The sequence below is a fragment of the Notolabrus celidotus genome, chromosome 1 (assembly GCF_009762535.1).
Source record: "Notolabrus celidotus isolate fNotCel1 chromosome 1, fNotCel1.pri, whole genome shotgun sequence".
Classification (NCBI taxonomy): Eukaryota; Metazoa; Chordata; class Actinopteri; order Labriformes; family Labridae; genus Notolabrus; species Notolabrus celidotus.
In genome coordinates, this window is record NC_048272.1 from 7,473,988 (window position 1) to 7,490,118 (window position 16,131).

General features: G+C 37.2%; 2 protein-coding genes and 1 long non-coding RNA gene across 3 annotated transcripts; 2 read left to right on the plus strand and 1 right to left on the minus strand.

The window, feature by feature from the left end:
- The first annotated feature begins 850 nt into the window (after positions 1-850).
- On the plus strand, positions 851-6,960 carry LOC117815440. Its single transcript, XM_034687169.1, has 13 exons — positions 851-1,080; positions 1,284-1,310; positions 1,487-1,768; positions 1,944-2,240; positions 2,718-3,023; positions 3,675-3,749; positions 3,847-3,891; positions 3,972-4,040; positions 4,269-4,382; positions 4,761-4,801; positions 4,946-5,008; positions 5,524-5,562; positions 6,041-6,960. Exons 1-12 carry the CDS (start codon positions 1,047-1,049, stop codon positions 5,557-5,559), a joined length of 1,389 nt encoding a protein of 462 aa, XP_034543060.1. The 5' UTR covers positions 851-1,046; the 3' UTR covers positions 5,560-5,562; positions 6,041-6,960.
- A 1,197-nt stretch (positions 6,961-8,157) lies between these two features.
- LOC117815098 lies at positions 8,158-15,621 on the plus strand. The gene is made up of 16 exons (XM_034686795.1): positions 8,158-9,376; positions 9,580-9,606; positions 9,783-10,064; positions 10,240-10,536; positions 11,015-11,320; positions 11,649-11,708; positions 11,961-12,035; positions 12,133-12,177; positions 12,337-12,411; positions 12,509-12,553; positions 12,634-12,702; positions 12,935-13,045; positions 13,423-13,463; positions 13,609-13,671; positions 14,185-14,223; positions 14,702-15,621. Exons 1-15 carry the CDS (start codon positions 9,319-9,321, stop codon positions 14,218-14,220), a joined length of 1,590 nt encoding a protein of 529 aa, XP_034542686.1. The 5' UTR covers positions 8,158-9,318; the 3' UTR covers positions 14,221-14,223; positions 14,702-15,621.
- LOC117815106 lies at positions 12,570-15,070 on the minus strand. Its single transcript, XR_004631692.1, has 3 exons — positions 14,843-15,070; positions 14,709-14,746; positions 12,570-13,016 (listed from the first exon to the last, which is right to left on the minus strand). It is a non-coding gene; the product is annotated as an uncharacterized LOC117815106 (long non-coding RNA).
- Positions 15,622-16,131: the final 510 nt, after the last annotated feature.

Consider the following 16,131-nt stretch of genomic DNA (forward strand, 5'->3'; position numbering starts at 1 on the left):
AGCTTCTCAGTACCGTAACTCTTGAACCGCTGGGGCAATTTAAAAAAAGCAAACGTTTTTCGAAAGTAGAGAACAGGAGCTTTCCAATAGTGTATGGTTTGATCATACACTGTACATTGCGGTAAAGATCGCTCGGCGTGGGAAATACGATTTCCAGCCAAGGAGAGGAGAAGTCGCTCAGAGCCAGTAAAGGGAGGCTGCACGTGCACTCTGTGCAAGAGGAGCACCCCGTGGCAGTGTGAGGTTTGCAAAGTGTGGCTCTGTCTGCAGCTGGAGAGGATCTGCTTCAGGGAATATCACACAACATGAAAAACGCCTGGCTTTTTATTTAAAAAAAAGCAAGCAGAAAAATTGAGAAGCCAAGGGCCAGGACTGACACTTTTTTGTACATATGTGAAATATTTAAAAGTTCAAATTGTTCATGTGAAATTGTTTGTTCATGTAATTTCAGAGTTCTTATGCTGAAAATCATATTAAATTGAAAAATCCAAATCCGTTTTATGTTTTTTCACCTTTTAATTGTTATTATAGTATCATAAACACACAATAATGTTGAATAACTGCCAGATACTTAAAGTTGAAGCTAACTAGGAAAAAGGGGCAGAAGCACTCACTCATAGCACATTTTTTGACAATTCTACAGCCATAAAATCAAAATAAATCCAGGTGGCTTGAATATAATTATGGTCATAAGAGGATTAATGCATCTATCACTAGCCCTTTCATTTTTGAGTTAGCAACAAGTCTAACGAACAATGATAAAGCAATGAAATAAAAGCCATCCTTGGTTTGTCTGAACCAGTCAGACAACACTGCAGTAGATTTATTCTATTTATGCAGTGACCAAACATTGACCCTTTTTAAATATGTAGTTGAGTGAATGTGTTGGTGGCCTCTCTGTTCATGTGACCTACACCTTTGGCTTGCTGTGGTTTTTGTTCAGAGAGAGTTCTGAATGACACTTATCTTAGTTGAGGTCAATGTAGTCTGTCACACAAGTGAAGATGTGAAAGGATTATTGAACATTAATTTCATTGAGCTTCATCATGACTGGATACCTGCTGTTAGTCTTCCTCATGTGTAAGTTTGATCTCATTTCTGTGTTGTGACTGTAAATGTAGGTGATTATAAGACTTGTTGCAATGAGTAATGTCAGACAGAAATGTAGTGGTATAATAATGCTTTGTTGTTCTTTTTCACCAAGTTAAGATAAATACAACATACTTAGAGATCACTCTTCTCTAATAGGCTGGTTTCCTTTGTTAACTCTTTTTCTTTAACAGATTCATTTCCTCAGTTGAAAGCACAAGGTTAGTTCTTTGGTTTAATACTTTAGTCATGTGTGAGTAATACACATTTCATAACAGTAATATGCCCTTTCTCTATTTTATACTTTAAATTAAATCACTATTGATCATTTGTAATAACATTATCTTTATATTTCAGTTGAATATTTTATATTTAACTTGCTTAACTTCATTTCCAGTTGTTCTTCCACCTACACTGACTGTGAATCCATCAGTGATCACAGAAACAGACTCAGTCACACTGAACTGTCAGCCTCCACCATCTCTTTCTGTGTCTGAGTGTTATTTCCGCTTTATAAGAGAACAACCTGCCATGAGGTCCCCATGTGTGAAGACTATGACAGGAGCTGAACTGCTGAAGATTACCCGTCAGAGTTCACCTGCTGTGGTTAAAATGACATGTTTATACCTTTATGGGTATCAATCTCCTCAGAGTGAGACATCTTCTCTCATCATTCGAAGTGAGTGGGCAGTGCTGCTATGGACTATCGGTACAAATAAGTTAGTACAATATCAGTGCAAAGTAGTGTTCAACAAAAAACTTCAGAAAGACGTGTCATTACCCTGTTCTTTAAAGATTTTATCTAAGACATAAACCTCTCCGTGATCTAATCCAACATTTGCTCTCATTTTCAGCTTCTCTTCCACCCTCACTGACAGTGAATCCAACTGTGATCGATGAGACAGACTCAGTCGCTCTGAACTGTCAGCCTCCATCATCTGTTTCTGTGCCCCAGTGTTATTTCCACACATTAGGTGGAGGATCTGGTAGAGTTCGCTCTTGTCTGCAGACTCTGACAGGAAGTGAGCTGCTGAGGATGTCATATCAGAGTTCACCTACAACGATTAAACTGACCTGTTTTTACACTGAGAAGCTTGGAGAGGAAGATTCCCCATCTCCACACAGTGCAGTGTCCTCCATCACCATACACCGTGAGTGATTCACCTGTTTACAGATGATAGTATCTTTATATTGCCTTTGCAAAAGAACAGTAGTGTGATGTAATACTTCAAATCTGCAGTTCTTAATGGTTTACAATCAGAATCAAAGAGAAAATCTGATTTATTAAAATCTATTCCCAAAAAAATGCTTTCTGAGGGCAGAGTTGTTATCATTTTTGATATTTTGATGAAATTGTTTTGTAATATCTGACTTTTTGTTCAGTCAGATGGAGATAGAGTTGAAGTTAAAAAAACAACAACAAAGGTTTCATTTCAGAAGTTTCAAATTCAGATAAGACTTGAGACAGTCATTGTTACTTTATGTTACATGATGTGTGGTGTTGTTTCATTGCTGGTTTTCTGAAAAGGAAAACAGTGTTTGGATACAGACCCATCGGCACGTGTTTTGTTTTTGATTGCATAAAAATACAAAATATTTTTGTTAATAAACTCTTCATCTTTTTGTAGGTCTAACACCAAAACTGAGTCGTCATTTTGATGGTGACCTTGTTCTCTTCACTTGCTCTCTACCTGGATCTGCTGCTTATGGAACAAAGTGTAACCTGTACTTTGGAGAAGCAAGTCGTCCAGCAAAAACAGCAGACATCTTGAGTAAATCAGCCAAAAAAGAATCCTTCTGCCAGTTTTTTTTCCCAATTGCTGGTTTACTGAATCGACTGCGTTCAGTTAAACAAAGGGATGCCAGCTGTGATTATACATTAGGAAGTGGATCCCACCGTCTATCTCCTCGCAGTGATAGATACAGCATGATGGGTAAGTTAGAGCAGAAACAAGGACATTTTTCACTGCTGCACCACATTCACTGTAAATGATTTAGATCAAGTTAATCAAATTAATTTTTACTGAAGTGTTGCTTAAAATCTTAAATCGTTAAAATGTAAAATAAAAATGGTCTTAAGTGGCTCATTATAGGCATATGTACAGTTATCTAAGTTCTTCCACAGTTTCAATGATTAAATCAACACACCTAAAATCACCTGTGCAAATTGATTAATTAACACTCAGTATTTGCACAAAAAGCGCATCCCACACATTTGTCCACACATACATTTGTCTGGTCTAAATCAATCTTCTTTTATTGTAGATCTTGTGGAGGAAGAGTCCAGCGTAACCCAAACAATGTCTGCATTTACTATGACAAAAGATAGGACATGTTACATATTTTAAAAGATATCGGACCTAATTCACGAATCACTCTCAAGTTGTTATTTTTAAGGTTTTGATTATTTTTATTCTTCAAGTCAGTCTGTTGTTAGGCCTGGAGATCCCACTCATATTACCACTTCAAAACAAACACCAATAAATTATAATTATATCAATCCCTAACTGTACATTACTTGAATCCTGTGTTTGAAGGTATTATGATAAATGTCATTACTTTGAGAGGTACTTCTCTTCATTCAGCAGTTCTGACTGTTAGTCCACCAAGTAACACTGTTCGTGTTGCTTCCACTCTCAAAATATCAGCTACACCATCAGGTGACGACTCATATTTAGAATTTCTTGTCTTTATACTGTATGTGAAGCAGAGACAATATTTGATTTTAATGTGTTATGTTGTTTATGTGCCTCCAAGTAACGGATATGACGTCTCTGAATACAGACGCTGAGGATGGAACAGGTACTGTAGACCCAGATTCATGATGTGTTCAGGCATTTCTGTGGACATATTAACAACTTCTGTGGCTGTGTACTCACTAGGTGTAAGTGTAAACATGCCTGACAGTAAAGACAGCACTGTCCCTGAAACCTCTGAGAAAACAGCTTCAGGTGAGAATGAGTCATTCCTTTCCACCTGAATTTACTGATGGAAAAATGTTGATGACATGATTTACTCATTTATTGTGTAACATGACTGAAGCAAGACTTGACCTTCCATCTTGTGTTGGGTGTACACGGGTTTTGCTTGCTTAACTATAATGAAAGCAGCACAGAACATGTCTGACGCTAACTGTGGGAAGTGAAACTGACACTTGTTCATGGTCTCTTGTTTCAAAGCAGAAAGAGGGATATGGAAGTTCGTAGCAGTGGTCACTGGTTGTTGGGTAACTGTGGGTGTCCTGTTGTTGGTTTCTGCAGTCCTCTGTAACAAAAGAAGAGCTGGTGAAAATGGTAATTTGCACGTTTACTGAATTCAGAATTTGCTAATATATTCCTGCCAAGAGACAGCAGATGTGAATAATCTTTAACTTAACTCTGTTACAATGCCTCAAATCATAACATTTATTATTAACCTTTTACATGGTCCTTTACAAATGAAATAAAAAAAACCCACAATAACTGAAGTGCTAATTTGAATGACAAAAATGAAATCTAAAACTCTTCCTATAATTTGTTATAACAGTGTGTTTCTTGCCTTTGGAAGTTGCAGGAGTTAAATACGCACATCACATCTGTAGTTTTACTCAGTCTTAAAGAGTAAAAACAACATATCAAATAAGTTACCTAACAAGCTTGTGACTCTTGAGTTGTTTTTACCTTCTGTTGCAGTAGACTGTTTGTACAGGAATCTTGTTGGTCACAGAGGATTGGTAATTATGAAAACTTTTGTTTTGCTTGTCAACAAAAAATCGTCAACAAGCATTTTATTGTAAAGACTCCTTGAGCTTGATTAATTTGTCAAGTTAGTTCTGATTTTTTTTCTCTCACCCTGGGCTCCCTTTCTGTGACCTTAGCTCCCTGCATGTAAAGATGAAACCTACAGTGTGATCACATATGTAAGGGGAGCTGACATCCAGGTGGGCTGCTTCTCACTTTAAGACTGCTTACATATAATATTAGGTGCCTGGACAGGATCTATCCTGTTTAACGTGCTTAATAAATATCTCCCAAGTTGTGCAGTGGAAGTTGTTTATCTTATTTTAAAATATGAAAATATGAATACTACACAGTAATAATTTTAAGTCTTGATATAGTTTAATTGAGGCATTTACTTAAAAATGTGCTTTCATTCAATAAAAAAACGAAAAAAAACCAAACACAATGCTGGCATTAGTCCCAAAAAGTAGCTTCTGTATCCATGCTATTTAATTTGCTCATAAAACTTGCAGAAAATGAATCAGAGAAGACTTAACACATTGGATCCAAATTATTGACATAGGTCAATGGCATTGTAGTCTTTTTATGGAAAATATATACTGTATATAAACCTGTACACTTTGCTTGCATGTCTCTCCTTATCTTATACAGAAGATGGTATAAAATGTCAAACTTTTCTCAAAATAATCTTTGTGTTATTTTGTTTCACCTGCAGGATCTGAATAATGAACAAGGGACAGACAAAAAATGAGCTGTAAGTAGGACATGAGTCCCAGAGTTGAATGTGTGAATTTTTGAAATTGAAATTTACAGTTAAAACAGGTTATTGGTGGGTTTCGAAAAATCACAAAACACAGCAACAAATATGAAAACCTAACAACAAAGCTCAAAACACAACAACATTATATTCTAATGGAAAAGGGAAGTAACTATGGGCGTCATGGATCGTCACTGGTTGGACGAACAGTGTCCATCATTTTCACCAGAAGGAAATGCTGCTTTCAACACGTGTTGATTTCAAAGCATAAGAGCTACCATTGATAAGTATCTACTATCAGAGAGTATATTTTAATGCAGGGTATACAAATGAAGTGATGCTGGATATACATCATAGTACTTTTGATCCCCCATTTCCATTTCTCTTTTTGTTTGGTGCCAAAGGTGAGAAACATTTCCTTCTGGTGAAAAAGAGTGACGGTTGTGTTTCCTAATTCTTATCTACCATCTCTTAGGACCCACCTCCATCAGCCCTGAAGGACGTTCAGGATGTTCCACACCTTGAAGCCACATAGAAACCCATTATTTTTATGATGTGCAGAAAAAAAAGAAAGCATTCAGCCCAAAGAACTTAATTTAAAACTTGGGAATATTACCTTTTTTTCTTCTTTTGAAGTATTGATGAGGGAAACTGACATACTGTAGGTAATATATGTGGTCCACTCTTCTCACAAGTTCTACCCTTCAGTCCTGCTTTAGGTTGGAAAATGGGAGCAAGGTGACATATCTGTAATCTGGGTTTATGTGTACATTTGATTTGATCATGTTTTATTATGAATGGCATAGTTGCAAATAATTCTTTATGAGCACAATAACAAAACGTCTGTACCAAATAAACTGCAGATAGATTGTATTTTTTTAATCTTCAGCGAGCCCTGGTGCATTGTTTTAACCAAAAAGGCCAGAAATCTTAAATTACAACTGATGTCATCAACAGAGAAGGGCAAAGTGATGAAGCTCAAACAACATCAGACTGTGGTTGATAAAAGAAGTTACTATTTCTGTCCACAGCAGTGGTCAACTAGTCCTCTTATTGAACCAAGTGTTAGATTTGTTGTCAACTCAGTATCCAACTCTCTCAAAGTCATCTATTCTGCCAAAGAGGCCTCTCAGGGGGTGAGACGACTGAATGAGTCCATTCATTCACCCTAATCTATCCACATTCATGCCTTATCTGTAGTACGTATCCTTTGGTTTGTAGGAAGGAAGTCCACTGGGTTGTACAACATTACTGTAAATACTCTGATGTTGCTTGTTTCTCTTGAGAATGCATTACCTGTGCTTATCTTTGAAATATGATTGTATTTGTTTCAACATCATGTGCAAAGATTTGATTTCTAAAGATTAGTCTCTCATTAAACACCTGTTCATGTAACTTCCTGTGTTTGAGTATTTTTTGTGCTGTCTTACTGTAGTATCAATTAGCAGTCTTCAAATGTATCATGAAGCTACTTGTCATGAATGTTACACTCCCCAAGGAACTAGGGGATGAGGAGAAGAACAGTTAAACTAAAAAGAGAGGGAGGGAGAAACGGGCCAAACAACAAATACAAAAAGGCACTGTTCATAACAATGCAAACAAGAAAACAAGACAGTGTAACATTAAATGGCTGCTTTCTTAAACAACCTGTCGGCGCCAACAGGATTTGACATGCGTACTTCTCAAAAACCGTAACTCCTGAACCGTTTAAAGGTGACATATCATGCAAAATTGACTTTTTACTGGTTCTTTACCTGAAATATGTGTCCCTGGCATGTCTACAAACCCCCTGAGAATGAAAAAAATCCATTCTGCCCCTGTTTTGATTTCTACACCTTTCTGTAAATGTGTGAAACGAGCCGTTTCAGACTTCCGTGTTTTTGTTACGTACCAACAATATCCGGTCTGTCACGGAGTCAGAGCTCGGAGCTTGTTCAGCCCATAGACTGTATAAAATAATACTGAATCCCTCCCCCGTTTTTCATTACCTGCACAAATGTGTGCTAACAAGGAGCTTAGGAGGGAGGCATTCTAGTTGTAGGCTGTCTTAATAAACACAAAGGTCGGTTTTACTCCCCACGTCTGCAGATTTGAAGATATAGTGGATGATTTTTATTTGTCATGGATAAGTGCTAGCGCTAATTAGCATAGCCACATAGTTATATGTTCATAGCTGTAGCTGTAGCTGTGTACCAAGACACACGTCTACATACTGATAAATAAAACAACAAGAAACACTAAATCTATGACCAATCGTTCAGAAAGGTCCTGCTACAGGCGCCTCTCCGTCAGGATCAGATTCAGAGGGTTGAAGTAACGCGATCTCTGAGCAGCCGTGTATATTCAGCCAACATGTAAACATTAGATCAACGTGCTGGAGAGCCGAGGCACATCCACTTCCGGAGGGGGCGTGGTCAGAGGGAAAACAGAGTGTTCTGATGAGGAATGAAGAAGAGGACTTTTCAGGCATGCCAAAATCTGATTTTAAAGTGTTTTTTTGAGCATAAACTTTAAAGACATGTTTTGGGGACCTCTTAGACCAATATATATTGATGAAAAAAGCGTGATATGTCCCCTTTAAGATATCTAGAAAATTCAAAAAACCAACAGAGAGCTGAGAAATAGACCTTAGCGTCCATATAGTTGTCATTACGGTAGCCCCTAGGACTTCCGCAGTACGACCGTCCAATCACAGACTAAATTCAGCAGTGCGTCACACATTTGTGACGCGAGCTTCTCAGTACCGTAACTCTTGAACCGCTGGGGCAATTTAAAAAAAGCAAACGTTTTCCGAAAGTAGAGAACAGGAGCTTTCCAATAGTGTATGGTTTGATCATACACTGTACATTGCGGTAAAGATCGCTCGGCGTGTGAAATACGATTTCCAGCCAAGGAGAGGAGAAGTCGCTCAGAGCCAGCAAAGGGAGACTGCACGTGCACTCTGTGCAAGAGGAGCACCCCATGGCAGTGTGAGGTTTGCAAAGTGTGGCTCTGTCTGCAGCTGGAGAGGATCTGCTTCAGGGAATATCACACAACATAAAAAACGCCTGGCTTTTTATTTTAAAAAAAGCAAGCAGAAAAATGGAGAAGCCAAGGGCCAGGACTGACACTTTTTTGTACATATGTGAAATATTTCAAAGTTCAAATTGTTCATGTGAAATTGTTTGTTCATGTCATTTCAGAGTGCTTATGCTGAAAATCATATTAAATTGAAAAATCCAAAGCCGTTTTATGTTTTTCCCCTTTTAATTGTTATTATAGTATCATAAACACACAATAATGTTGAATAACTGCCAGATACTTAAAGTTGAAGCTAACTAGGAAAAAGGGGCAGAAGCAGTCTCTCAGCACATTTTTTGACAATTCTACAGCCATAAAATCAAAATAAATCCAGGTGGCTTGAATATAATTATGGTCATGAGAGGGTGAATGCATCTATCACTAGCCCGTTCCTTTTTGAGCAAGCAACAAGTCTAACGAACAATGATAAAGCAATGAAATAAAAGCCATCCTTGGTTTGTCTGAACCAGTCAGACAACACTGCAGTAGATTTATTCTATTTATGCAGTGACCAAACATTGACCCTTTTTAAAAATGTAGTCTAGTGAATGTGTTGGTGGCCTCTCTGTTCATGTGACCCACACCTTTGGCTTGCTGTGGTTTTTGTTCAGAGCAAGTTCTGCAAAATGACACTTCTGTTAGTTGAAGTCAATGTAGTCTGACACACAAGTGAAGACGTGAAAGGATTATTGAATGTTTATTTTATTGAGCTTCATCATGACTGGATACCTGCTGTTAGTCTTCCTCATGTGTAAGTTTGATCTCATTTCTGAGTTGTGACTGTAAATGTTGGTGATTATAAGACTTGTTGCAGTGAGTAATGTCAGACAGAAATGTAGTGGTGTAATCATGCTTTGTTGTTCTTTTTCACCAAGTTAAGATAAATACAACATACTTAGAGATCACTCTTCTCTAATAGACTGGTTTCCTTTGTTAACTCTTTTTCTTTAACAGATTCATTTCCTCAGTTGAAAGCACAAGGTTAGTTCTTTGGTTTAATACTTTAATCATGTGTGAGTAATACACATTTCATAACAGTAGTATGCCCTTTCTCTATTTTATACTTTAAATTAAATCACTATTGATCATTTGTAATAACATTATCTTTATATTTCAGTTGAATATTTTATATTTAACTTGTTTAACTTCATTTTCAGTTGTTCTTCCACCTACACTGACTGTGAATCCATCAGTGATCACAGAAACAGACTCAGTCACACTGAACTGTCAGCCTCCACCATCTCTTTCTGTGTCTGAGTGTTATTTCCGCTTTATAAGAGAACAACCTGCCATGATGTCCCCATGTGTGAAGACTATGACAGGAGCTGAACTGCTGAAGATTACCCGTCAGAGTTCACCTGCTGTGGTTAAAATGACATGTTTATACCTTTATGGGTATCAATCTCCTCAGAGTGAGACATCTTCTCTCATCATTCGAAGTGAGTGGGCAGTGCTGCTATGCACTATTAGTACAAATCAGTTAGTACAATATCAGTGCAAAGTAGTGTTCAACAAAAGACTTCAGAAAGACGTGTCATTACCCTGTTCTTTAAAGATTTTATCTAAGACATAAACCTCTCCGTGATCTAATCCAACATTTGCTCTCATTTTCAGCTTCTCTTCCACCCTCACTGACAGTGAATCCACCTGTGATCGATGAGACAGACTCAGTCGCTCTGAACTGTCAGCCTCCATCATCTGTTTCTGTGCCCCAGTGTTATTTCCACACATTAGGTGGAGGATCTGGTAGAGTTCGCTCTTGTCTGCAGACTCTGACAGGAAGTGAGCTGCTGAGGATGTCATATCAGAGTTCACCTACAACGATTAAACTGACCTGTTTTTACACTGAGAAGCTTGGAGAGGAAGATTCCCCATCTCCACACAGTGCAGTGTCCTCCATCACCATACACCGTGAGTGATTCACCTGTTTACAGATGATAGTATCTTTATATTGCCTTTGCAAAAGAACAGTAGTGTGATGTAATACTTCAAATCTGCAGTTCTTAATGGTTTACAATCAGAATCAAAGAGAAAATCTGATTTATTAAAATCTATTCCCAAAAAAATGCTTTCTGAGGGCAGAGTTGTTATCATTTTTGATATTTTGATGAATTGTTTTGTAATATCTGACTTTTTGTTCAGTCAGATGGAGATAGAGTTGAAGTTAAAAAAAAAAAAAAAAAAAGGTTTCATTTCAGAAGTTTCAAATTCACATAAGACTTGAGACAGTCATTGTTACTTTATGTTACATGATGTGTGGTATTGTTTCATTGCTGGTTTTCTGAAAAGGAAAACAGTGTTTGGATACAGACCCATCTGCACGTGTTTTGTTTTTGATTGCATAAAAATACAAAATATTTTTGTTAATAGACTCTTCATCTTTTTGTAGGTCTAACACCAAAACTGAGTCGTCTTTTTGATGGTGACCTTGTTCTCTTCACTTGCTCTCTACCTGGATCTTCTGCTTATGGTACAAAGTGTAACCTGTACTTTGGAGAAGCAAGTCGTCCAGCAAAAACAGCAGATATTTTGAGTAAATCAGCCAAAAAAGAATCCTTCTGCCAGTTTTTTTTCCCAGTTGCTGGTTTACTGAATCAACTGCGTTCAGTTAAACAAAGGGATGCCAGCTGTGATTATACATTAGGAAGTGGATCCCTCCGTTTATCTCCTCGCAGTGATAGATACAGCATGATGGGTAAGTTAGAGCAGAAACGAGAAAATGATTTACTGCTGCACCACATTCACTGTAAATGATAAGTTAATGAAATTAATTTTGACTGAAGTGTTGCCCAAAATCTTAAATTGTTCAAATGTAATATATAAATTGGTCTTAAGTGGCTCGTTATAGGCATATGTACAGAGATCTAAGTTCTTCCAAGGTTTTAATGATGATGAATCAACACACCTAAAATCACCTATGCAAATTAATTAATTAACAGTTCAGTATTTGCACAAAAGGTGCATCCCACACATTTGTCCACACATACATTTGTCTGGTCTAAATCAATCTTCTTTTATTGTAGATCTTGTGGAGGAAGAGTCCAGCGTAACCCAAACAATGTCTGCATTTACTATGACAACAGGTAGGGCATGTTTTATATTTTTAAAAGATATCAGACCTAATTCACAAATCATTCTCAAGTTGTTATTTTTAAGTTTTTGATTATTTTTATTCTTCAAGTCAGTCTGTTGTTGGGCCTGGAGATCCCACTCATATTACCACTTCACCAATAAATTATAGTTACATCAATCCCTAACTGTACATTACTTGAATCCTGTGTTTGAAGGTATTATGATAAATGTCATTACTTTGAGAGGTACTTCTCTTCATTCAGCAGGTCTGACTGTTAGTCCACCAAGTAACACTGTTCGTGTTGCTTCCACTCTCAAAATATCAGCTACACCATCAGGTGACGACTCATATTTTGAATATCTTGTCTTTATACTGTATGTGAAGCAGAGACAATATTTGATTTTAATGTGTTATGTTGTTTATGTGCCTCCAAGTAACAGATATGACGTCTCTGAATACAGACGCTGAGGATGGAACAGGTACTGTAGATGCAGATTCATCCCACTCATATTACCACTTCAAAACAAACACCAATAAATTATAGTTATATCAATCCCTAACTGTACATTACTTGAATCCTGTGTTTGAAGGTATTATGATAAATGTCATTACTTTGAGAGGTACTTCTCTTCATTCAGCAGGTCTGACTGTTAGTCCACCAAGTAACACAGTTCGTGTTGCTTCCACTCTCAAAATATCAGCTACACCATCAGGTGACGACTCATATTTTGAATATCTTGTCTTTATACTGTATGTGAAGCAGAGACAATATTTGATTTTAATGTGTTATGTTGTTTATGTGCCTCCAAGTAACAGATATGACATCTCTGAATACAGACGCTGAGGATGGAACAGGTACTGTAGATGCAGATTCATAACGTGTTCAGGCATTTCTGTGGACATATTAACAACTTCTGTGGCTGTGTACTCACTAGGTGTAAGTGTAAACATGCCTGACAGTAAAGACAGCACTGTCTATGAAACCTCTGAGAAAACAGCTTCAGGTGAGAATGAGTCATTCTTTTCCACCTGAATTTACTGATGGAAAAATGTTGATGACATGATTTACTCAGTTATTGTGTAACATGACTGAATCAAGACTTAACCTTCTATGTTGTGTTGGGGTCTACACAGGTTTTGCTTGCTTAACTATAATGAAAGCAGCACAGAACATGTCTGACGCTAACTGTGGGAAGTGAAACTGACACTTGTTCATGGTCTCTTGTTTCAAAGCAGAAAGGGGGATATGGAAGTTCGTAGCAGTGACTGCTGGTTGTGGGGTAACTGTGGGTGTCCTGTTGTTGGTTTCTGCAGTCCTCTGTAACCAAAGAAGAGCTGGTGAGAATGGTAATTTGCACGTTTACTGAATTCAGAATTTGCTAATATATTCCTGCCAAGAGACAGCAGATGTGAATAATCTTTAACCTAACTCTGTTACAATGCCTCAAATCATAACATTTATTATTAACCTTTTACATGGTCCTTTACAAATGAAATAAAAAAAAACACAATAACTGAAGTGCTAATTTGAATGACAAAATTGAAATCTAAAACTCTTCCTATAATTTGTTATAACAGTGTGTTTCTTGCCTTTGGAAGTTGCAGGGGTTAAATACGCACATCACATCTGTAGTTTTACTCAGTCTTAAAGAGTAAAAACAACATATCAAATAAGTTACCTAACAAGCTTGTGACTCTTGAGTTGTTTTTACCTTATGTTGCAGTAGACTGTTTGTACAGGAATCTTGTTGGTCACAGAGGATTGGTAATTATGAAAACTTTTGTTTTGCTTGTCAACAAAAAATAGTCAACAAGCATTTCATTGTGAAGACTCCTTGAGCTTAATTAATTTGTCAAGTTAGTTCTGATTTTTTTTTCTCTCACCCTGGGCTCCCTTTCTGTGACCTTAGCTCCCTGCATGTAAAGATGAAACCTACAGTGTGATCACATATGTAAAGGGAGCTGACATCCAGGTGGGCTGCTTCTCACTTTAAGACTCCTTACATATAATATTAGGCGCCTGGACAGGATCTATCCTGTTTCTAGTGCTTAATAAATATCTCCCAAGTTGTGCAGTGGAAGTTGTTTATCTTATTTTAAAATATGAAAATATGAATACTACACAGTAATAATTTTAAGTCTTGATATGGTTTAATTGAGGCATTTACTTAAAAATGTGCTTTCATTCAATAAAAAAACGACAACAACAAACACAATGCTGGCATTAGTCCCAAAAAGTAGCTTCTGTATCCATGATATTTAATTTGCTCATAAAACTTGCAGAAAATGAATCAGAGAAGACTTAACACATTGGATCCAAATTATTGACATAGGTCAATGGCATTGTAGTCTTTTTATGGAAAATATATACTGTATAAAAACCTGTACACTTTGCTTGCATGTCTCTCCTTATCTTATACAGAAGATGGTATGAAATTCCAAACTTTTCTCAAAATAATCTTTGTGTTATTGTGTTTCACCTGCAGGATCTGAATAACGAACAAGGGACAGACAAAAAATGAGCCGTAAGTAGGACATGAGTCCCAGAGTTGAATGTGTGAATTTTTTAAATTGAAATTTACAGTTAAAACAGGTTATTGGTGGGTTTCGAAAAATCACAAAACACAGCAACAAATATGAAAACCTAACAACAAAGCTCAAAACACAACAACATTATATTCTAATGGAAAAGGGAAGTAACTATGGGCGTCATGGATCGTCACTGGTTGGACGAACAGTGTCCATCATTTTAACCAGAAGGAAATGCTGCTTTCAACACGTGTTGATTTCAAAGCATAAGAGCTACCATTGATAAGTATCTACTATCAGAGAGTATATTTTAATGCAGGGTATACAAATGAAGTGATGCTGGATATACATCATAGTACTTTTGATCCCCCATTTCCATTTCTCTTTTTGTTCGGTGCCAAAGGTGAGAAACATTTCCTTCTGGTGAAAAAGAGTGACGGTTGTGTTTCCTAATTCTTATCTACCATCTCTTAGGACCCACCTCCATCAGCCCTGAAGGACGTTCAGGATGTTCCACACCTTGAAGCCACATAGAAACCCATTATTTTTATGATGTGCAGAAAAAAAAGAAAGCATTCAGCCCAAAGAACTTAATTTAAAACTTGGGAATATGACCTTTTTTTCTTCTTTTGAAGTATTGATGAGGGAAACTGACATACTGTAGGTAATATATGTGGTCCACTCTTCTCACAAGTTCTACCCTTCAGTCCTGCTTTAGGTTGGAAAATGGGAGCAAGGTGACATATCTGTAATCTGGGTTTATGTGTACATTTGATTTGATCATGTTTTATTATGAATGGCATAGTTGCAAATAATTCTTTATGAGCACAATAACAAAACGTCTGTACCAAATAAACTGCAGATAGATTGTATTTTTTTTATCTTCAGCGAGCCCTGGTGCATTGTTTTAACCAAAAAGGCCAGAAATCTTAAATTACAACTGATGTCATCAACAGAGAAGGGCAAAGTGATGAAGCTCAAACAACATCAGACTGTGGTTGATAAAAGAAGTTACTATTTCTGTCCACAGCAGTGGTCAACTAGTCCTCTTATTGAACCAAGTGTTAGATTTGTTGTCAACTCAGTATCCAACTCTCTCAAAGTCATCTATTCTGCCAAAGAGGCCTCTCAGGGGGTGAGACGACTGAATGAGTCCATTCATTCACCCTAATCTATCCACATTCATGCCTTATCTGTAGTACGTATCCTTTGGTTTGTAGGAAGGAAGTCCACTGGGTTGTACAACATTACTGTAAATACTCTGATGTTGCTTGTTTCTCTTGAGAATGCATTACCTGTGCTTATCTTTGAAATATGATTGTATTTGTTTCAACATCATGTGCAAAGATTTGATTTCTAAAGATTAGTCTCTCATTAAACACCTGTTCATGTAACTTCCTGTGTTTGAGTATTTTTTGTGCTGTCTTACTGTAGTATCAATTAGCAGTCTTCAAATGTATCATGAAGCTACTTGTCATGAATGTTACACTCCCCAAGGAACTAGGGGATGAGGAGAAGAACAGTTAAACTAAAAAGAGAGGGAGGGAGAAACGGGCCAAACAACAAATACAAAAAGGCACTGTTCATAACAATGCAAACAAGAAAACAAGACAGTGTAACATTAAATGGCTGCTTTCTTAAACAACCTGTCGGCGCCAACAGGATTTGACATGCGTACTTCTCAAAAACCGTAACTCCTGAACCGTTTAAAGGTGACATATCATGCAAAATTGACTTTTTAATGGTTCTTTACCTGAAATATGTGTCCCTGGCATGTCTACAAACCCCCTGAGAATGAAAAAAATCCATTCTGCCCCTGTTTTGATTTCTACACCTTTCTGTAAATGTGTGAAACGAGCCGTTTCAGACTTCCGTGTTTTTGTTACGTATCAACAATATCCGGT

Coding starts and splice junctions, on each gene's coding strand:
- LOC117815440 (XM_034687169.1), top strand. CDS start 1,047: ATGACTGGATACCTGCTGTTAGTCTTCCTCATGT. Junction 1,769..1,943: donor ATCTTCTCTCATCATTCGAA/GTGAGTGGGCAG, acceptor TCTCATTTTCAG/CTTCTCTTCCACCCTCACTG. Junction 3,750..3,846: donor AATATCAGCTACACCATCAG/GTGACGACTCAT, acceptor TGTGCCTCCAAG/TAACGGATATGACGTCTCTG.
- LOC117815098 (XM_034686795.1), top strand. CDS start 9,319: ATGTTTATTTTATTGAGCTTCATCATGACTGGATACCTGCTGTTAGTC. Junction 11,709..11,960: donor TGCATTTACTATGACAACAG/GTAGGGCATGTT, acceptor CTCTTCATTCAG/CAGGTCTGACTGTTAGTCCA. Junction 12,412..12,508: donor AATATCAGCTACACCATCAG/GTGACGACTCAT, acceptor TGTGCCTCCAAG/TAACAGATATGACATCTCTG.